The sequence below is a fragment of the Fistularia commersonii genome, chromosome 20, assembly GCF_037954325.1.
Source record: "Fistularia commersonii isolate RoL2024-O1a breed Wild chromosome 20, RoL_Fcom_v1.0, whole genome shotgun sequence".
In the NCBI taxonomy this organism is placed as follows: domain Eukaryota; kingdom Metazoa; phylum Chordata; class Actinopteri; order Syngnathiformes; family Fistulariidae; genus Fistularia; species Fistularia commersonii.
In genome coordinates this window covers 14,700,813-14,721,605 of record NC_141303.1, presented here as the reverse complement: position 1 = coordinate 14,721,605, position 20,793 = coordinate 14,700,813, and the positions used below count along the sequence as shown (strand labels likewise).

At 53.9% G+C, this 20,793-nt stretch overlaps 1 protein-coding gene across 2 annotated transcripts in view; it reads right to left on the bottom strand.

Annotated features, from left to right (window-relative positions):
* Positions 1–150: 150 nt before the first annotated feature.
* The window catches only part of igf2r (insulin-like growth factor 2 receptor), a 29,673-nt gene continuing 9,030 nt past the window's right edge, over positions 151–20,793 (bottom strand). For both annotated transcript variants that reach the window (XM_086166738.1, XM_086166739.1), the window contains exons 7-50: positions 20,526–20,634; positions 20,286–20,445; positions 19,361–19,553; positions 19,083–19,186; positions 18,626–18,790; positions 18,367–18,513; positions 18,120–18,272; positions 17,892–18,029; positions 16,956–17,106; positions 16,603–16,771; positions 16,406–16,521; positions 15,597–15,933; positions 15,423–15,518; positions 15,049–15,150; positions 14,804–14,963; positions 14,537–14,713; positions 13,960–14,106; positions 13,695–13,873; positions 13,370–13,457; positions 13,055–13,264; positions 12,833–12,963; positions 12,643–12,746; positions 11,475–11,608; positions 10,956–11,152; positions 9,964–10,090; positions 9,683–9,814; positions 8,367–8,526; positions 8,166–8,274; positions 7,438–7,519; positions 7,090–7,223; positions 6,829–6,978; positions 6,525–6,683; positions 6,239–6,449; positions 6,013–6,165; positions 4,862–5,096; positions 4,205–4,341; positions 3,883–4,000; positions 3,456–3,602; positions 3,165–3,349; positions 2,525–2,711; positions 2,287–2,448; positions 2,142–2,211; positions 1,045–1,320; positions 151–958 (exon numbers count right to left, since the gene is read on the bottom strand). In XM_086166738.1, coding sequence (XP_086022864.1) covers positions 800–958; positions 1,045–1,320; positions 2,142–2,211; positions 2,287–2,448; positions 2,525–2,711; positions 3,165–3,349; positions 3,456–3,602; positions 3,883–4,000; positions 4,205–4,341; positions 4,862–5,096; positions 6,013–6,165; positions 6,239–6,449; positions 6,525–6,683; positions 6,829–6,978; positions 7,090–7,223; positions 7,438–7,519; positions 8,166–8,274; positions 8,367–8,526; positions 9,683–9,814; positions 9,964–10,090; positions 10,956–11,152; positions 11,475–11,608; positions 12,643–12,746; positions 12,833–12,963; positions 13,055–13,264; positions 13,370–13,457; positions 13,695–13,873; positions 13,960–14,106; positions 14,537–14,713; positions 14,804–14,963; positions 15,049–15,150; positions 15,423–15,518; positions 15,597–15,933; positions 16,406–16,521; positions 16,603–16,771; positions 16,956–17,106; positions 17,892–18,029; positions 18,120–18,272; positions 18,367–18,513; positions 18,626–18,790; positions 19,083–19,186; positions 19,361–19,553; positions 20,286–20,445; positions 20,526–20,634 — 6,760 coding nt within the window. In that variant the 3' untranslated portion in view covers positions 151–799. The remainder of the gene's footprint in view (positions 959–1,044; positions 1,321–2,141; positions 2,212–2,286; positions 2,449–2,524; positions 2,712–3,164; positions 3,350–3,455; positions 3,603–3,882; positions 4,001–4,204; positions 4,342–4,861; positions 5,097–6,012; positions 6,166–6,238; positions 6,450–6,524; positions 6,684–6,828; positions 6,979–7,089; positions 7,224–7,437; positions 7,520–8,165; positions 8,275–8,366; positions 8,527–9,682; positions 9,815–9,963; positions 10,091–10,955; positions 11,153–11,474; positions 11,609–12,642; positions 12,747–12,832; positions 12,964–13,054; positions 13,265–13,369; positions 13,458–13,694; positions 13,874–13,959; positions 14,107–14,536; positions 14,714–14,803; positions 14,964–15,048; positions 15,151–15,422; positions 15,519–15,596; positions 15,934–16,405; positions 16,522–16,602; positions 16,772–16,955; positions 17,107–17,891; positions 18,030–18,119; positions 18,273–18,366; positions 18,514–18,625; positions 18,791–19,082; positions 19,187–19,360; positions 19,554–20,285; positions 20,446–20,525; positions 20,635–20,793) is intronic.

The window sequence follows — 20,793 nt, the reverse complement described above, 5'->3', positions numbered from 1 at the left end:
GATGAGCCGATGGGGGCGGAGGTTCTACACGGGCTGTCAAGCCGAAGCTCCGGGAGCTCCTGCATCACGTCTCCACTTCCGAACGAAGATCTCGCTCCACAAGAACAAAGAGAAGGAGTGGAGAACCTGCTTCCTCTGAAACTCAGGCGGCGCATGAGGGGAGGGAAACTAGACTGGCCGCGGGTTCGATTCCAGGGTCTCCTGAACACCTCCTTCTCCTCCTCCTACCAACATGCTGGTTCTCTGACTCTCCAGGTACTGGCGCCTGATGGAGGAAGCCTCCCTGACCGGGTTCTTCTCACAGGTTTCAACAGGTAACTCAAATCGGTCTCTCCTCGCACCTCGGCGTGTGTGACTTCCAGGAAGTAGACGCTACTGTAAAGTGCTAAAGTAATGGCACAGCTTCACTTAAAAAAAAAAAAAAAAAAAAGGCATCGTTCAATTTTCCGTGCATGTGATCTGCAACCGTCTCCGGGGGCAACCGTCTCCCAACCTCAGCCCCCCGCCAGGTGAAGGTTAGAGGATTCACCGAGAGAAACACCGGAGGTCGAGAGAGAAAGAGAGAAAGAAAAACAAATCCGAAGACACTTCATTAAATAATCGGCGATCAATAAATAAGGAGCCACGTGCACGGCGGCGGGTCCCGGGGGAACCAAGGGCTCCCACAACAAATAAATCCCAAAAGGAGAGAAAGGGTTCTGCCTCCCTTCACGTTTCCTTGTCGCTGTTGCCACGGAGACATTCACTGAGCGTTCACACCGGTGCCGGGGAGGTTGGGGGAGGGAGGGGGGAAGTGACATCACACCCGGAGGAGGTCCTCGTCACTGTCGTCCTCGTCCCGCTTGCCGTTGGCTACGGTGTTGTTGTCGCGGTTACCCGCGGGAGGGCGCCGCTTGCCGGCCCTCCTCTTCCTGTCCGGGTCGTCCAGGAGGCCCACCAGGTCCTCGTCGCTCTCCTCCTGCGGGGAACACCGGAAGACCCTGAGCTCCGAGAACCACGGCCGGCGGCGGAGGAAGATGACAGTTGACGCCAGGCGGCGCTCACCTGGAGGAAGGCGCTGCGTTGGGCCACGGAGTTCCTGGCCGGCGCCGAGGACTTGAGCACCCGGACCCCCGGCACGCTGAGGACCTCGTCCTCGCTGTCGTCGTCCTGCTCGTCCAGCGAGAAGGAGCGCAGCCCGTCCGTGTTGACGAGCTTGGTTCGGATGTGGCCGTTGCTGTGGCTGCTCCGGGCCCGCTGGGAGGACGAGGCAGGCGGCGCTTCCAGCTCCTCCATCAGCCACTCCATCTCGTCTTCGCCGCCGTCCTCGTCCATGTTGACCTGGTTTACAGACAGGGTTGGAGAAGACCGCGGCCGACGAGGTCCTCGTGAGACCTTTACTGTTGAAGTAAGCCGTGCCCACCACCAGACACTCGTTGCAGACTTTTCGAAAGCTACGGGGGGTCACTGGTCAGACCTTCTCTTGGACGAAATAGACAAAAGCAGCAACAAATGGAGCAACCAAGAGGTCTAAGCACTCAGAGGGGTCTCCAGGGCTCGCGGAGGAACGTCTACATTTTGGACCACAATAGGTGAAAAGTTAGCTAACTTCAAGCGGGGGTTCTTCACAGTGCAGGGAGACGATAAAAGCAGCTCTACCATCTGATTGTCCATGGTTATTACTCCATGAACACTGAGAGCTTCCACCTCCATGCTACCTGTTGTGTCTCCCTCTTGTTCTTTGTGGTTTGAGTTTGTGTGGAACTGAAGGTGCACATCACGGCAGACCCTAACACGGTCCTTCACTGCCTTTGGGAATGCTAAGCTATAAGGTTCCTCTGGAGGAGTCAACTTCCTGGAACCGAACGTGGAATTGATGAAGTGCCCTGTCTGAAGGCGCCATTGTGAGCTGTGTCTCTGAGATTTCGAGGAATGCGGTTACACGATATCATCACGGCGCAGCAGCTCCGCTCAGCCCTCTGACACCCATTAGCTTGCTGCGATCGAACTTCAAAAGCCTTTAAGATGATGACGCCAAGGACCGACCCGACTCCACCCGACAATCATTGCCAGGACGGCGGTCGGCGACTGTCAATGTGTCTGCTAAAAGGAACCGGAGGAACCGTTGCCTCGCCGGGCCTTCGGGTCTTGGGCCGACCTACCTTGGAATACTTATAGGAGACTTTGTTTCCTCTGCGGCAGCAGCCGGTGACCTTCTGCATCACCAGCTCTCTGGGAGGACAAAGAGCGCAAAGAGTTCAGATAAACCCAGCGGACCCACTTTGTGCTTTCTGGCTTTCTGCTCACCTCCTCTCCCTCTTCTTCAGCAGGAGTCCCAGCAGGCAGAGGACCAGGCCCAGCAGTAGGAGGGCCAGCACTGCCCCCGCCACGTGACCCCGCCTGGCCAGGGCCGGGGCCTCGCCGCCGCTCTCCTCGTCGTCGTCGCCCATCATCTTGGCGTCCACGGTCCTGCGAGGACACGGGCGTCAGAGGTCTCCCGCCCGACCGGACGGTCGCCCGGGGCCCCCCGACAACGGCCACTCACGTCAGCCCGCAAACGGCGTCCGTGTGCCACACGAACAGGTACTGGCACTCGTCCGTCTCCAGCATGAACTCGGGGATGCCCACGCCCGCCGACGGGTTGCAGTAGAACATGATGGTGGACGACACCATCTTGGTCTTCTCCCCGCCGCACTTGGACTCGGAGGGGACCATCAGGTCCAGGTTACCACCTGCAGGATCAGGGTCGGTCCTTTACTATTCGGATTCGACCAAACCAACGCACGAGTTTCCATCACGTGGGGCGGGTGGTGGAAAAGGTCGAGGGCAGCCATAGCGACCGTAACCAAGAGGGGTGGAGCTTGGCAAAGAGGAAACAGACAAAGTGGACAGAAGGTCGGCCTTATCACGGTGATCTGAAAGCTACGGGCCTGTTACTACACCGGGCTTTGACCTTTGACCTGCGGGCAGATCTGGATGGAAAGAAGACGGGGTTACGGGGTCGGTGGGGGTGCGGGCGATATTTGCACTGCGTTGCATCATCCATCGGGTGAGTGCGGACACAGGAGGAAAACTTCCAGCGTCAAAACCAAAACCTGCCGGCAATTTTTTTTTTTATCATGCGAGAGAACCCAAGCTGAACGGGAGGGCGTCAGAGCGTTGCCATGGTGACCAACCGGGCTCACCTTTAATGTAATACTTGGCCTTGCTGGAAGAGCCGATCCGGCGGCGGTAGGGGGCGTTGAGCTTGACCTGGCAGATGTTTGCGCCCAGGCAGCTGGGCAGGGAGCTGTTGGTGATCCCTGACAGCTGGATATGGTAAATGTAGCGGTCGCCGTTGGGACGGATGTCTCCGGATGCCTGGTGCTGGCTGAGGACGGAGCGGAGCACCGAGTACATCAGCAGCTAGAGCTTTTCATGCCGGTCATTCTATCTGTGTGTGGGTGTGGGTGTGTGTGTATGCGTGTGTGAGCTACCTGAAGTAGATGGCCCCAAGGCTGAGGCTGGTTCCCGTGTCGGGAACCTTGATGGTGCCGTTGGTCATGAACACTTCATGCTCCTTCACGGCGCAGGCTAGCCGTGTCTCCCAGCCAATCACAAAGCGGCACGTCGCTTCGTCGATGCTACACACACACACACACACACACACACACACACAGAGATCAGGCAGCAGATCTTGGAAGGGAACCAAGCAGCTAGCAGAGTGTGGAGAATGCGATTGTGGGGAATAATTACAGCAGCTGAGGACAGTGAGTGACGTTGGGTCAGTCGTGAGGAACGCGAGGCGTCATAATGACGCTTGAAGAGGTTAAAGTTTAAGCTTGGAGACAAACTATCTTCTGACATTAACCGCCCCTGGAGATTCGGGACCAGCCCAGCAGACCTTCTGCAGAGCGGGCTTACCTGAGAATGGCGGGCCGTCCAACTGTTGTTCCGCAGCTCAGCTCGATCACCGTCGTCACCTTGGCGCCGTTCCCGCACACGTCGCCGCCCGCCCAGTAGCTGACGGAGATCTTTCCATCTGCGGATGGAGACAGGAGACATTCAGTCACAACTCCACTGCGGACACATCCACCATCCACCAGGAAAGAGGGACATATCATCTCGCAGGTTTGGACACCGGAGAACATCCTGCCACGTCTACATGCGCTGAAGGGAAGACGAAGACACCGGGAAATGTTCACGTCTCAGGAGGTGGGAACGGGAAGCGAGGTGAAAGCCGCACCGGTGTAGCTCATCCTCTGGGTGTGTACCAGGCCCAGGGCCTGTGTGCTCCCTGTGGACAGGCGCCGGCACACGGTGGCGCCGTCCGGGCAGCCGGTGGGACCCCCGTGGATCTCCTGGCACAGGTTGATGAAGTATCTGGGGACGGCACACAGAGGAGCCACGGCCATTAATGACACAAGCCTCACCGATGGGACTCTTTCATTAGGATGAACAACACACTAAGGAAGCTGAAGATGCCGCGGAGATACGATCATATCCGACAGCGCCACAGCTTCAATTAGGTACTTTAGCTTCTGATAAGAGGACCTCTCCTCCTCCTCCTCCTCTAATCAGCTCATCGCTTCACACCAGTGGGCTTTTTCAGCAGTAACTTTGCCTTTTAAAAACACCTGCCACGGATTTCTCTCCAGAGTTCAGTTTGGAGACCAAGGTTCTTGCTGTGTGGGATTCTTCCTAGCAAACACCAGACATCAGTCAGCCATCTGTTCATTCCTTATCTCCAACTGTGATTGGGTTAGAGGTGGGTTTTACCCTGGACCAATCACAGTCACATGTAGACACTCAACCGTTCATCTATCTCTCTTTAACCTTCTAGCTCAGTCTCTTCTGCTGGGACACGCTGGAGAACAGCAGTAATGCCGACGGGTCCACTTACGAATCCCCCCGGTGGGCAAACTTCCAGGGCTCCGTGCGAGAGGACAGCGTCCGCAGGTCAAAGGTCAGGTGCTGGCTGACCAGCTTGCACTCCATCTTCCTGGGGGGGCAGACGGCGCTGGTCCTCCACTGGAAGGTGGCCGAGCAGCCCCCCGTCTCGGAGAGCAGCTGCGGGGCGCCGTGGCCCACCCACTGGTCACAGCTGAACAAGATGGACGACTGCCGCTTGCCGTACGCTGGTGGGGGAGAGGAGACAGGATTGGCCGGCAGTGCTTTGTGATGAGCTTGGGATTTTGCAGCTGTCTTTGCTAGCCGTCTGTCAGTTCCGTGCTGCAGCAGCAGCAGCACCTCCACTGAGGAGCGGAACTGTTTCTGGGGCAGAGCGTATAAACCAAGGGGTTCGAATACCAAATTCATTTCCCATTAAAATGAAGTGAAATACTATGAATCCATTGCAGCCCCCGGTTTTGTTACACGATAATACAAATGTACATAATAAATTACAAAGACAGAATAAAAAGTAATAATAGACAAGAAAAGAGGATGTAAAGAAAAAAAAAGGGGTTTTATTCAGTGTATTCACACTGGCTAGGGAGTTTTCCATCTAGTTCTCAATCCTTATCTCAGCTTACTGGCTCCACCCTTAATGCTATGCTAAATGTAATATGCACACTTTGTCGGAACTCCATTTATGGACCGAGTGAAGCCATTCCTCTTTCTAAATCATCAAACCATCCTCGACCACCTTTGAACGCCTCTTCCGATGCCTCGTCCGTAAATGTCCGTAGATGTCTCTTGCCTTCTCTCAGACGATGCTCTCCGTCACCGTATCTCACTGACAACTTCTCCGCCTCTTTGTGGACGAGTCCACAACACTTACACCGCGCTCATGTTTTCCATGACGTGTTCTGAGCTACCTAAGAGCGGTGGCACCATCTTTAAACACCACTTCACAGAGCGGCGTCCATGTAGGTGCGAAAAGCTCATTCTGTTGCTGCTAACTCAGATCAGGGCTCCGATTATAAAGCAAAACATCCACTGAGCCGAGACTACGATCTCTGACAAGTCCTAAGATGATGTACTTGGAAGTCAGGGTTCTTAGCGATTGCGAAACATCTCATCCCAGAACAGCGGTGGCTGTCCGTCACTCACCTGCTTGGCAGTACCCCCACTTCCTGTCTGCGTCGTAGTTGGAGGTGGTCGCACACCACTTCCTCCCGTCCACGTGGTGGTCGGAGGTACAATCTGTGTACGAGCTGCCCATGGCGCTGAAGGGAAACACGCACGCCTCGCCCTCCACGGTCACTGCAGATACACACAAACCGCTACTGACATCCATCCGTGTGTGTGTGTGTATGTAGGTTGAAGTGTGTCTTACTCGGAGGGCAGGGGTCTCCGCCGCCGTACTGCATCAGCACTGCCTGCTCCTCATGCTTGAAGTCCATGGTCATGGCCTTACTGATGCCGAACGAAGAGGCCCGCTTGTCTGGGCCGGAGCCTGACAGCCGGCAGACGGCGCTGTTCTTGCAGGCTGGGTCGGCCACCGCGCCGCAGACATTGATGCGGAAGAGGTCGGGGCCGGCTGCAACCTGCACAAACACAGGACCACTTTAACCCGGAGAACTTTCTCTCCATCCAAAGCGAAGCCCCCCGCAGACGCTCACCTGCACCTCGCCGGACAGGGCGGAGAGGTCGAAGGTGAACTGGAGCTGGGAGTCGGTCAGCTGGCAGCCGCTGGCGTTGGTGGCGTCGGAGCAGACGATGGGGGTCGCCCACTCGAACAGGTAGACGCAGTCCTGGAGCGTCAGCATCTTCGGAGAACCCTGGAGACACGGAGAGGAGAGTCAGCGCGGGATGACCGGCCACCGCAACGCGCCCGCACAACCTGCAACCAATCAGGGGCCGCGTCTAGCCTGCAGCACATTCACACCAATTCCTTCACGAGGTGGAGCAGCATCTGTGACTGACCAGCTCTAGGCCTCTCTGGCAGGTAAAGACGATGGTGGAGGCGTAGTTCTTGGCTTGGTCGGATGCACACTTGGTGGAGCTGGAGTAGGTGATGGACACCTCGCCCGTGGTGGCACTGACCTGAGGGCCACTGGTCGTCCGTCCGATATCCTTCGAGAGGCAGAGAGAGGGGATTTGTACGGACAAGAAGAAAAGTAGAGTTATGTGTGTGTGTGTGTGTGTGTGTGTGTGTGTGTGTGTGTGTGTGTGCGCGCGACCTACGATGGGCGGCCCGTTGTCGGGGTCCATGCAGACGGCGGCCCCCGGCGGGCAGCTGACCCCGGGAATGGCATTGAGCGGCTGACACACGTTGATGTAGAAATCCGGGGAGTTGTCCATCTGGTCCAGAGCCTCGTCTGAGTGACAGCGGGGAGGACGTCACCAATCACACAGATCCATTCCGGTATTGATTAGCTATAGACTACACACACGTACTCCGGGCTCAGCGCTGAGCCATACTGCACAATACCAAAGATTCAGATGGGCTGACAGTCTGGCATCCATCAGAAGGACCGGACGTGTCCTCCTGGTTCTTGACCTAGAGCCCACAGGGGGCGGGGGGGCACTGACCTGTGGCGGTGTAGAATCCAATGCTGTGGATGAGGGGTGTCAGGTCGATGAGGGTGGAGCCGCTTTGCACAGAGCACGTCACCTGAAACACCAGAGAAGCGTCAGGACCGCGGACGTCTTGCTGGGGCTCCTCACATTTCAACTTACATCTCCGTCTGACAGCGGGACCACAAATGAATGAAAATATCTGCAAGTATTCTCCTCACTGTAGTTACTTTACGATCATCCATTATCTACAGCACTTGTTCAACTGTCAGGGCGGCGGAGGGGCAAAGCCTATCTCTGCTGTCACTGGGCTGGAGGAGGAGGGGTCCAATACAGACACCAAGAGAACATGGAGACTCCACACAGAAAGGCTCCAACCAGGGATCTTCTAGCTGTGAGGAGGAGGTAGCTAACTACTTAACCAATGTGCAGCCCTTTAAATATATATTTTTTTAATTCTAAATAACTTAGTTTAATTAAAATTGTCTGCTTGTCACGGCAACGGGACTTGAATTTCTTCACTTGAAGAAGTTTCACCCCAGATGTGAGGGGCTTCTTGAGTTCTTCTTCAGTTCCAGAGTTCGGATGAAGGCTGAAATGGCTTGAATGGAAGAAATTCAAGTCCAGTTTCTACCACAAGACTTTAGAAGACTTCACCAAGACCTGGAGGACGGCCACAAACATGAATCTGTTTTCATTGAACTAATGGACGCCATTGAAACCTCACACGCACACACACTCACAGGCTGCTCGCAGACCAGGTGTGTGTGGAAGGAGAAGATGTGGGTGCAGGTGTTGTTGTTGGAGTCGATGAGGACGGGCTCCGGGGGGGCCGAGCCGGCGCTGGCTGGCCTGCGGAAACACACCGGGGACATTTAAACCTCAGACATGGACACTGCAGCACTCCGTTCAAAAAGAGAAAGAAGAGGAAGGAGAGAAAGCACCTGCAGATGAAGTGGATGATGCTGCTGTGCTTGAGATTGGGGTTTGCGGCGCACGGACTCCCTCCCTCGTACGTCAGCTCCAGAACATGATCCTTGTAGGAGAGCTTCCTGCTGACCTGGCCGGCACTCAGCACAGAGCTGCCCCCCTTCAGGCACACAGCTGGAACACACATGCACACAAACACACACACAAACTTAATTACTGTATCTCACAATGTTGGTGAATCAAACCCTATCTAGTCATCTCTGGCGGGTGACGGGTGGACGACTGCATGCTTCCTAGCGGCGGCTCTCTGCTCTCACTTAGGATTTAGTATCACACCCTGCTCTGTCATTGGTCGGACCTCCGTGTTTTTACCCGGTGCGTCCATCTTGTGTATTATGCAGCAGCTGGAGACGGCGGCAACCTCCCCGTTGACCCTCTGGCCCTCCAGGCCTGTTACATAAAGGCATGGCGGCGTCTGAGCGTGGAGCTAAACAGTAACCATACGGACGCCGGGCCTCCTGTGACCCTCTGACAGGAAGGTGCAGCATGGACTCGTCCCTGGTGCCGGAGAACCTCCACAGCTCCATCTCCGCTGCCTCCAGCCTTCTCAGCGTCTCCAAACTGGCTGATACTCTTTCCTGCGCTTGTTCCAAACTGCTTGAACATGTTTCTCCACCATCTCTGGACTGTTGACCCTCGGTTCTTGACCTCTGCCACCTTCATCATCTCCACTCTCTGTCCCATGGTCCCGCTCATCCACTCACATGTACTGTCGTGCTGCAGCTAACCTTCATTCTCCTCCACCTCTCTAGATGTTCTTCCATCCTGCCCTCACTACAGATCACAATGTCATTGCCATGGTCCACGGAGATTCCATAAGAAGCTGTTCTGACAGTTTTCATCTAAGTGATCAGCAGTCAGAGGCAGATCCCGGTCCTCCAGGATCAGGTGTGGTGGGCTAAGGGAAGAGTGAACTCCTGTCCACCGTGTTAAAGGCCAGCAGGAGAACTCAGCTCTGGGCTTCAGCCCTCCAAGAAACATCTAACATCTTACTTTGACTTGGCGGTGTATTGTTTCCAAAGCCTTACCTGTTAATTAAAAGTTTAAAGCTAACTGTGAAAAACAAAACATGGTCACGAAGTGCTTCAACTGGATGCAGCTTAGAGATTACCTGCACACTGAGCTGTTCATTGCTGGGTTTCTGTTAAAAGTTACCTCCACCTTCACGCAGAATTACCGCGAAGGTTACTAATCAGTGCCTCCAGGTGCGTTCTGCAGCAGCCAATCAGGAGGGAGGAGAGCACCCGGCAGTAATGGGCGAAGGACGTACCGGTTCCAGGGCCGCAGCCGGCGTTGGTCATATTCCCGCAGACATTGAGGCGGAAGGTTTTCCTGGAATCGCGGTGGTCGTGGACGGCGTATCCGCCTTCACGGGTCAGGCCGCTCAGGTCAAAGAGGTGACCTGCAGAGCAGAGGCACAGGGGTAGTGACAGCGCCCCCTGGATACTTGCACGGCTGAACGAGGCGTGGATGTGAAGTGTGAGCGGTTGCATATCTACATGGCATGTGGATGAGAGGGTTCACGGTTGTGTGTGTTTGTGTGAAGCCTACCTGTGGCCGGGTTGGTGACCCTGCAGTCGTCGTGCTGGCTGCTGTTCAGCGGACAGGCGGCTGCCGTCAACCAGAGGAAGGTGTACAGACAGTCCTCGATGGCCAGGATCAGGGTGGGCCGGGAGTCCTGGAGGCAGTGGAGTCCAGAGAGTCACGACGACAAACTTTCTCTCCTGTGTTTTCCACCTTCTTAGGACACGTGGACCAGAGGTCTGTCTTGGTAATGTTCTCATTTCCCTCAGAATGTGTAACTGTCACGTTCTCAGGAGTTCAATTTCCCATTAAAATGAATTGAAAGGCATATTGGTCAATTACAAACCCTGGTTTTGTTATGTGTGTTTAAACAAGACAAACGTACTTTATAAATAACAAACAAACAGGAAATAATGATACATCATCAAAGACAATATAAAGAAATAAGAAAAAAAAAACATTCGGTCAAGAAGACCTTTCTGTGTCTGAGAATAAATGAGTTGTTTGTCTGTATATGTGGCCCTGCAATTGACTGGTGACCAGTCCAGGGTGTACCCCGCCACTCGCCCGAGGATACCTGGGATAGGCTCCAGCATCCCCCCCCAAGCAGTAGAAGATGGATGTATGGATGGTAAACCGGAGGAGTTTTCCATCTGGTTCTCTGTCCTTAACTTAGCTTCCTGCCTCCACCCTTAATGCTACAATGCTATGCTAAATGCAACGTGCACACTTTGCTCCACTTTATGTCTAAACTCCACTTACGGACAGAGTGAAGCCGTTCCTTAGTAACTTGGACAGTCGCTCACGCTCAAAACTTCAAAGCATCATCAATAAATCAGAATCATGGCTCGCCGTATCTCACTGACAAAAACTCTTCAACTCAGTTCTGGACTCTGATCAGAAAAGGTAAACGTCCACTGAGCCACGGCTCCCATCTCAGTAAACTCCTCAGTGGCACTCGGAAATCAGGGTTCCACTTCATGTTTCTCTCTGAAAACACGCAGGCTAAACAATCTTACCACTTTTTCTTTGTCACACTTGAAGCGGATGATGCTGGTGCGGTTGCGTTTCCCGTCGGGACAGGGCTGCCCACTGCTGTACTGTAGCTTCAGGACGCCACCCTCCCAGGTGGGCCCGGCCTTCACCTGGCCCAGGCTCACATATGCATCCCCCTCCTTGACGCAGGATGCCGCGCTGGACGGACACTTCCAGGACCCTGGGAGGGGGGGCGGGCGGAGAAGTTAGCTTATTTTCACGATTTAACGGTTTAAAGATAACCAACTTTGTCGGGGGTTGATGTCCAGGAATCATCTTCAGGAGACTAATCTATGAGAAGATTTTCATTTTCTGGAGAGTGGTAATTTTATTTCCATATCTTCCATATGTTTCTATCTCAGATTATTCCTCCTAAGCTGTTTTCTTCTCCACATCGTGCTCAAATCGATGTACCTTAAAAAAATTTTACCAAAAAGCTACAATTCTTTCCAGGAATGAATATTAGTCCCGACAGGTTCGAGGGTCCCGGCGTGAACTCTGACCTCCCTGCTGCACCAGCGACCTGCACACATTGATGTAATATCTCCTCTTGGTGTCCACGGTGGACGACTCCACTTCCCAGTTCTGCGTCTCCAGGGCCAGAGAGGAGAGGTCGTAGGACTGACCCTGAGGGTCTCTGAGGGGACACACACACACACACACACACACACACACTTTAACTCATAGTCACTGTGAGTGTTCAGTGGGGAAATATTCCAAAACAGAGATAATAGAGGGTTTGCAACTAAAAACAGAGGAAACAATTGTCAGTTATTGCCTGATGTAGAGCTGATATACAACTTATATAGAGCTGATATATAACTTTATGTAAAGCTGAAAGACTATTTGTATAGAGCTGAAATACAACTTATATGGAGCCAGTTTAAAGACTGTATGGAATTGATAAGCTTGTAATATACAGAGCTGATATACAATTGAAATAGAGCCGATACAGAGCTGTGATACAATGTATACAGAGCTGATACAGAATGGGTATGCAACTTATGGAGCTGACGTGGAGCTGCTATAGAGCTGATGTTCTCTTTCGCTTTTCCCTCCATGGGTCTCCACAGCGAATCCACCTCCTCCTTTCAACCCTATTCTCTGTATCCTCTTCTCTCACACGCCACCTCACTTCATATCCTCTTTCACTACGTCCATAAATCTTCTCTTTGGTTTTCCTCTGGATCTCCAATTCCAGCATCCATCTACCAATATAGTCACTATTCCTCCTCCGTACATGACCGATCCATCTCAGTCTGGCTTCTCTGACCTTCTCTCCAAAACATCTAACATGTGCTGTCCCCCTGACAGCCTCCATCCTGATCACTCCCAAAGAGAACCTCGGCATCTTCATCTCTGTGACCTCCAGGTCAGCCTCCTGTCTTTTGGTTATTGTTGCCGTTTCTAGACCACCGCTGTCTTGTAGAGTTGCTATAGAGCTGATACAGAGCTTATCCAGAGCTGATACAGAACCGATAGGAAACTCGACCTGACATCGAGGTGATTTAGAGCAGATACAGAGCAGATAGTCTCTTATTTCTTAGACCAACCCAGGTTCCTGGATTCAAACTACCGCGTTGGATAATTTACGTTCATAAAGGCAACGTGCCAGCAGGAAGAGAGGAAACCCCAGGGCATGGAGCGCAGGGCTGAGACAGAAGGCCTTACATGTAGGAGCAGCTGGAGGTCTTCCCCTGGATGCAGGCCAGGGCGCTGGGCCACCTGAACATGTAGGTGCAGTCCGGGGTCTCGTTGATGAACTCCGGCGCCCCCTAGAGAAAGTCAAGGTGCTGGCGGTCAGTCTGACGCGGGGTCTCAGGATGTTACGTTGGGGGGAGGGGAGGGGATAGCAGCTCACCGGGTGCATGGCGGGGTCACAGGAGAAGTAGATTTCGGTGGATCTTTGGTAGATCTCGTGACACTTCTCTCCATTGGTGTAGTTGAGGATCAGCTGGTCTCCCACGTAGCTCAGCAGCTGGTTAGCTGTCCCTGCACCCACACAATCACACAGACGCCGTTGATGTGCTTTCCGCCGAGATGTTCGGGGGGCCATCGGGTCGACACCCGTCCAGACTGGTACCTGCGATCTTGTGCTTGGTGCCATCCACCTGGCAGGAGGAAACCGACTCACTGCCGTTCTCGGCGTGGGAGCAGACGCCTCTCTGCAGGCCGCCGCACACCGACAGGTGGTAGATGTACTTGCCGTCTCTGACCGGGTAGTCCCTGCCCCTCAGCGAGCCAAGGTCGAACTCATAGCCGCTCCGGGGGTCTCGGACCCGACAGCCGTCACCTGCGGGGACAAAGTGCTTCTAGTTTTGAGTTTGAACATCACATTTAAACACACTCTGCCCCTGTTCCATGAGGAAATCATGGGTGCCGCCGTGATCCGCCATACCTTGAGCCTTCCGGATGGGACAGGCCTCAGACGTCCTCCAGATGAAGACGTACTCACAGCCATCTTTGCGGTCAAACATCGGGGAGCCCTGGACACACACACACACACACACACACACACATTGATGGGGGTATTCAGTGAATTTTTTGGAACGTATTACCTTATATTTGTTCAGATCTTCTTGCTTTTCAGCCCAGGGCCAACCACCATCTAACCCCTCAGCCAATCACCCGCCCCCATCAAACCCTCAGCCAATCACCTGCCTCCATCTAACCCCTCAGCCAATCACCTGCCTCCATATTAAGCCTCTCATGGACACACTTACCCGGCTGTCGTCGCACTGAAAGATGATGCGCGTTGAGTAGCGAGAGCCGGTGCCACAGGCGTCTCCGTTCTGGTAGACGATGGAGAGCGAGCCATCGTCGGCCACTCTGGGGCTGGACTGGGGGTATCCCAGGTTGTGACTGGACCCGTCGATGACCCCGCAGGCTCCCAGGGGTCCGGCTGAGGGGCCACGGAAATAGTAAGGACAACAATCTGCTTTCAGAAGATCCAAGTGACTTGGTCAGTGGAAGAGAAACTCTACCGACCGGGGCAGTCCTTGACTGAGGGCAGGGGCCTGCAGACGTTGATGTAGAACTTGTTTGCCTTCACCACGTCGGTGTTGATGGCCACCCAGGGGCTTTCGTCTCGCTCCCGCATCAAGTGACTCAGGTCGTACTCGTTTCCGTGGGAATCTGCAGGGGGTTCGAGTAGATTTAACCGTACGGAACAACCAGCTTCAGGATGCCGTGTCAACAACGTGGATGCTAAATCTTGTATAATTATAATATCTCGTAGCAGTGATCCCCACGCGGGTTTTTGTTATTTGCTCGCATCCAGCTGACTAAGATGGAGGTTCAAATGGACTTTGGTGATTGAACATATCTGTCCACAAGTCTCAGCTGTCCCTCAAGAGAGCTTCTCCAGCACAAAAGCTGCTCTCTGCTACTGATGGTAGCAGCCGGCGTGCGCCCTCTGGCGGTACAGAATGAAGTACCTAAATATCTCATACTAATTCGTCTGGGTCTTTCAGGCCTTCACCTCCTTGGAAGGTTCACCCAGTGACAGCACATGATCTTCCCCTGGACTCCTGTAACCTCCACGGTTGCGAGCCTGCGTTCTTACCGAAGACATGGCAGTCGACGGGAGACGGGAGGCAGGCCAGGGCGGTGGAGAACTCGAAGAGGACGTTGTGGACAACGTGGTTTGGGAAGGAGCTCATGTCCTCCTGCAGCATCTTCAGCGAGCCAGGGTGGGCGGAGGGGTCACACACAAAGTTCACCGTGAAGGTGTCCCGAGTGGCTGAGGGAGGAACGCAGACGTATGGCTATTTATTTGGGCTGTCTTCTTTAAAAGCAGTGTTCCAGAGGGCCGTCCCATTGCAGTTGTTACCCGTGGTGTCATCCCAGGGGCCCTGGTACATGAGTTTGAGCAGGCCGTCAGAGTATTGGAGGGTCTTCTCCACCCCCACCGGGCTGATGGCTTTGCCGTCCTCCAGCTCGCAGCCGGCCATGCCCGGGCCGCACTCGGCCACGTCCAAGCAGATGTTCACCTGTGGAGCAAGATCACCGACGGTCACGTCTGGATTGTGAGAGAGCGGAGCAAGCTGAGGTGTCTCATCAGTGTCTCAGTCTCACCAAGAAGTCCTTTCCATTGGCGTTGACCTTGTATCCAGTCTTGGAGGCCAGAGGCTTCAGGTCGAACTCGAAGCCGGTGTTCGGGTCCACCACGGAGCAGCTCTGAGATGACAGACACACCAGCACAGGCCCGAGCGTTCATCACCTCATGTTCGCGTCTGATGTTCGGATGCTAGACATCCACAACGCTCTCAGATGGACAAACATGGCGGTCTACATCGCCATGCGGGCCAGGACCTGTCTATTGCCCGGGAGATGTTGGAGCCCAGTGTTTGGTTTGTGTTGATTGTTACTAGTTCAAATCTACTGATGGAGATCTAAAGGTTCTTCCTGTTTGTGTATGACAAGAAGTGGGAGAGATGGATCCCACTCACATTGTTCTGCGTGCTGGAGATGGCGCAGGCAGCTCTGGTCTCCCACATCAGGTTGGCGGTGCAGTTCTGGTACATCAGGAATTGCGGCTGCATCAGCTGCTCAAAGACAAAGCGCAGGGTTGAGAGCGCTGCCGCCCGTCCGCACGCCACCTTTCTGGCCGCGCCTCAACTGACCGGGGTTCCTCGGTGGCAGACCAGGTGGACCAGGGTCCTGTAGGCCAGCGTCTGGCCGTCCGACACGCAGGGGGAGCCATCCTTGAACTCCAGCAGCAACCGGCCCCGGCCCTCGATGATCGGGCCCTGCTTGGACGTCCCCATGTTGCTGACCGACACCTCCTCGTCCAGGGAGCCCAGGCTGGAGACGTACTTCATCTGGCAGGCGGAGGCGTGGCTGTCGCAGCCCTGGATGGGGTTGAGGGGCCGGCACACGTTGATGTAGTACTTCCTCAGGGACAAGGGGTCCGTCAGATCCATCACCTGCCAGTTGCCCTGGGCGGTGGAGCGGGACAAGCTGCAGGCAGGAGGAGGGAAAAGGTCAGCTAAGAGGAAAATTTTGGGATCCACATTTGGCCTGAAACAGAAGTGTTTCTCCTTTGGGCTCCTCAGCCAACCACCTGCCTCCATCTAACCCTCTCCTCCCCTCCTCCCCCCTCGTCCACGACGATCATCTGTCAGTCTGTCCGTCACCAAACCAGCGCTAGTTTTGTGTTGCGGCATGGTGCAAGGGGTTAGAGCGGTCATCCCCGGAACCCAACATTCCTGGCTGGATTCCCTATCCCTTCTACCCTATCGAAGTGTTGTTGAGCAAGACACTGAACCCCCAACTGCTCCCCTGGCGCTGTTCCTTAGCGGCCTTATGCTCATGCTTCATCCATGATGGGTTAAATGCAGCGGTCAAATTTTGCTGACGTTGTGCTCTAACTGTATGTGACAATGAAGGCATTTCTTCGTCTTCAGAGCTGATCCCTGATGCGCCCGAGTACCTGGACAGGTCGTACTGCTCCAGGGTTTTGGGGTCGGTCACCAGGCACTCGTGTGGCCGTTCGGGGCAGGCGTACGACGTGTACCAGCGGAAGTTGTACGTGTACTTGTCCTCCACCTGCGGGGCGTGGAGAAAGATCAGGACGGGTGGAAACACACCGGCGTACTATTTTGGAAAAGTAAAAAAAAAAAAAATGACCTGGAACTCAGGGCTCCCAACCCCCGCCTCTGGGTCGCAGAGGAAGGAGATGAGCGTGGAGCGGAGAGTGTGCTCCTGGTTGTTGTACTGGGAGCCGTTGCTGTAGGTCAGCTGGATCAGGCCGTCGTAGTACGACAGCCTGGAGTTGGCTTTGCCCAAACTCCACGAACTACAAATGATAAAAAAAGCACTGATCAGAGAAGACCGGCTGTATCCCCTGACACCAGGGGGTGGCGGTGTGGTAACTTCAGGCTCTTCCTGAAATACGTTTTAAAATGACTTCATAGGTCCCGGTCCATACCAACTGATGGGAAGAGAGGACTAACATCTGGACCGGATGGTCACCCTCCTACCTTTTCTCCACCTGGCAAGCTCCGGCCCCCTCGGGGCAGGCGGCCATCTTGACGGCGCCGCACACGTTGATGAAGTAGTTGTAGGTGCCGCTCGTCAGGTTGTAGACGTCACTGTCAGGCTTGGTGAGTGGGGAGAGGTCGAAGGAGAACCCTGGGCGGACGATTTGAACTTGAGATTTATTCACCGCTTTATTAAAAGCCTTCAGAATTTTCCAAATCATCTAGTTTTATTGTAAATATTTTTGGAACATAACACTGTGATTTTCCAGTTTTTCCATCGCTTCGGTAAAATGTACCTGTAGTCATTTTTTTAACTGTTTTAACTATTTCCACATCTCTGATTGGTCAGGAAGGTTTGGTGAGGCATTTTCAACAGAAAGCAGGATTTAAAAAAAAAAAAAAAGAAAAAAAAGCGATTTACTCCCCAAAAGTGCCAGCAAGTAAAATTTACCCACAGAGATTGACTTGATCATTTTTCAATGGATTAATTTCACGCATGTTAAATGAAACAATGCATGTTGCTATGACAACTCTCTCGTGAGTCCGTACTTTGTCTGTATAAAAAGAAAAAGATAACTTTTCTTTTCACTTATTGCTTCTTCTAAATATGTATTTTGTGTATATGTATGTACAGCGTCTTAAATAAAATGTATTATTCTGAGTAGAAGAATAATTGACCAGTCGATGTGTTCAACTCGTGGATCCATTTGACCCCGGTGCCGGTTTCCGGTGTGCAATGGAACCCGGAGGCGCTGGAGTTGCTGGTTGTTTATTTAGTGATTTCTGGTTGACTTTCAAGCGGCCAGGGTTTGAAAAACGATCGAGGTCTCTGAGGACCCCCTTGAGCATAAACGGATAGGTTCCACTAAAGCAGAGTAGAATGTAAAAAGGAGGAGCGGACGGTGAGAGGGTGGACTCCGTGAGAGGCGAGCGTACCGGCCTGTGCGTCTTCCACCCTGCAGTCGTCGCCCTGCGTCTTGGAGAGCACGCAGGCGGCGGCGGTGTACCACTCCACCTCGTACACGCAGGAATTGGGCGTGACACTGCGGAGGACGGGGGCGCTCTCCAGATCTCCTGCAGACAGAGCGGACAGGGAGCGTCATGGTCAAACCCGAGATCTGGGAGGGGAACCCGGATCCCCAGACATGTTCGGGATCAGTCCACCTGGTTTGCACTTGAGGGTCAGGATGGTTTGCCTCCTGGTGGTTTTGCTGCAGAAGTCTCCGTCGGTGTACACCAGCCTGATGTCGTTTCCGTTCCCCGCCCTCTGAGGAGACGACAGGAAGCCGCCCAGGCTGACGGCCTTGTGGTCCTTGTCTGGACCGGAAACACAAGGGTTACAACGGCGTCGGAAGAGTAAACCCAAGACGGGCGAGTGTCCTTCACCCTCTGTTGTGAGGTAGGATCTTACCCACGGCACAGATGGCGGCGTCCTCGGGGCAGCCGGCGGCGCCGCCCGTCTGGAGGACTTTGTGGCAAATGTTCAGATAGAAACGCTTGACGCTGACTTCCCCGGAGCTGGCGTCCACCGCCTCCCAGTTCTCCGTGCCGTCTGAGCCTGCAGGCACAAAGAAAAAACAAGGCGACACTTTCCTGTTAGATGACGTTGCGGTCGTGAACCTCCCCTCTAACCCTCTGCGTGAGAAGGAAAAACAGGGTTTTAAATGCACCGGGGAATCGGGTCAGGGGCGAAAGGTCGTAGTGTTTGCCGCCGTCGTCGACCCGACACAGGAGGTCCTCCTTCTCCTTGATGCAGGCGAAGGACGTCTCCCAGTCGAAGTTGTAGGTGCAGCCCGTCTCCCCCGCGAACACCGGCTGGCCCCGTCCGCCGTTGGCTGCGGAGGGTAAGAGGCCAGTTTATAGACACGAAACTCCTATCATGCAACTCAGTGCCGACTCCAACTACATTACAAAGTTCAGAATGGCGCGGCGTCTGGCTGTGAGTGCCGGTCCTCATCCTGCCACTAGATGGCGAGACACGAACGCCTCTGTTTTGTTTTGATTTAAAACATATGAACAGCGTCACACCAGGCTCTGTGTCAGAGGCTGCCCTCACTTCCACGTGCAGTGGAACGCATCATGGCGGCGGGATGAGCAGAACAGCTGCCAGAGCCTCCTCCTCCTTACTTGCGTTGGTGTTGCACTTGAAGTTGATGATGGTCATCCTCTGGAAGCCCGAGGAGCAGGTGCTGCCTCCCGGATACACCAAAGTCAGGTCTCCGTCCGAGTAGCTGAAAACACGACAAAGACAACGCGGTGAGAGGTGGCCCAACTTTCCAACCATTCCCGTATCCTTTATGAAGCCGTCTCAAAGTTACGGGTATGTCGGGATACTCGTTCATGCTCATTTCATCTGTCCGTTGTCTCGAACCGAGAACGGGTCTGGAACACGGGTGTGTGTTTACCGCAACGTCTGGTTCTGGTATCTCCCGGCCACCTTCTTCATCCCGCCAGTCTTCTTCACCTGACAGGAGGAGATGAAGGGTCCTTGGGGGCCACACACCTGGTTGGGCATCTCCCCACACACATTCAGGTAGAAGATGTAGCTTTCGGGGCCGCTGCTGTCACCAGACAGCGCATGGTAAGGCTGCTCCGTGGCTACACACATATACACACACACACACACACACACACACAGACTTAATCAGCTTTTTATCAAATTTAGCGAATTTGTACCATTTTTCACATTAAACAGTTGTAGTGCTTTTTCCCTTTATGACATCAAATATCTGTCTGATTGTAAAGGTGTTTCTTCCTCTTATTCTCGACCTTGTTTGCTTTACTTTCCCCACGTAATTCGGGAGTCGTGGTCAGTGTCATGGTTTAAATGCCGATAGCTCACGATCGGCGTTGTGGTCATAGTTAGTGCCGTGGTTCGGGATGTTGTTAGCTTAGTGGTCGTCATGTCGGAGGAGCGGTTAGCATCATGGTCAAGAGGAGCGGTAATTGCTAGTGTCGTTGTAAGCCTTGTGGTTAGTGTCATGGCCTGTGCAGTGGATAGCTGCATGGTTAGCTGCACGGTCACTGGAGGAAAGACTGGTCTTTCCATGGAAGACAATGGAAGGCCGGGTGTATTTGCAGCGGACTTCCTCAAGCTAGGCAAACACAAAGAATGCACAAGGAGCCAGAGCCCTGGGGGAGCAGAGCGGGAGCACAGAGGCTCGCCCCGCCTCATCTCATTATGGGATGGTAACTCATCTACATTAGCATAGCCTCAGGAAACACCTCCCTGACATTGTTTTCCTCCGCTAGGTGAATGTGTGGACATGCTACTCTGACCATCAGCTGGTTTCCAGATGTCACGGGCTAATCCTGGCGGGCGCCGCTTACATGTCAAGGTGAGCGGCATAAGGTCGATGGCGATGTTGTGCTGCTCGCTGGTCAGTTTGCAGGTGTTGCTCTCCAGGTAATCCCGGTGGCAGGCGTTCTCCGTCACCCACTCCACCTCGTAGCGGCAGTTGAGCCCCGCTGTCATCTTGGGTGCGCTGCCCTGCAGGCGGGGAGAAAGGGAGGAGTTCACGCTCAGCACCGGGGAAATTAAGAAGAACAGCAACAAAGAGGAAGACCTACGGTGTGTCTGCTGGAGGGACAGATGAAGGTGATGGTGACGGCTGGAGTGTGTCCGTTGCAGAGGCTCGGAGGAGAGGAACCGGGGCTCACTTCATACTGCAGCTTCAGCCTAGGGGCAGGGCAGGGAAGGGGCCAAAGAGTGCAACAGTAAAACAATGAAAATACATTTCATATCTTAAAGCACGGGTGGCTCACTATGAGAGGGAACATCTGACACCCGGTTGAGGCGTTTGATTCCCTACATCCCGAACCTGACCGCCACCCAATG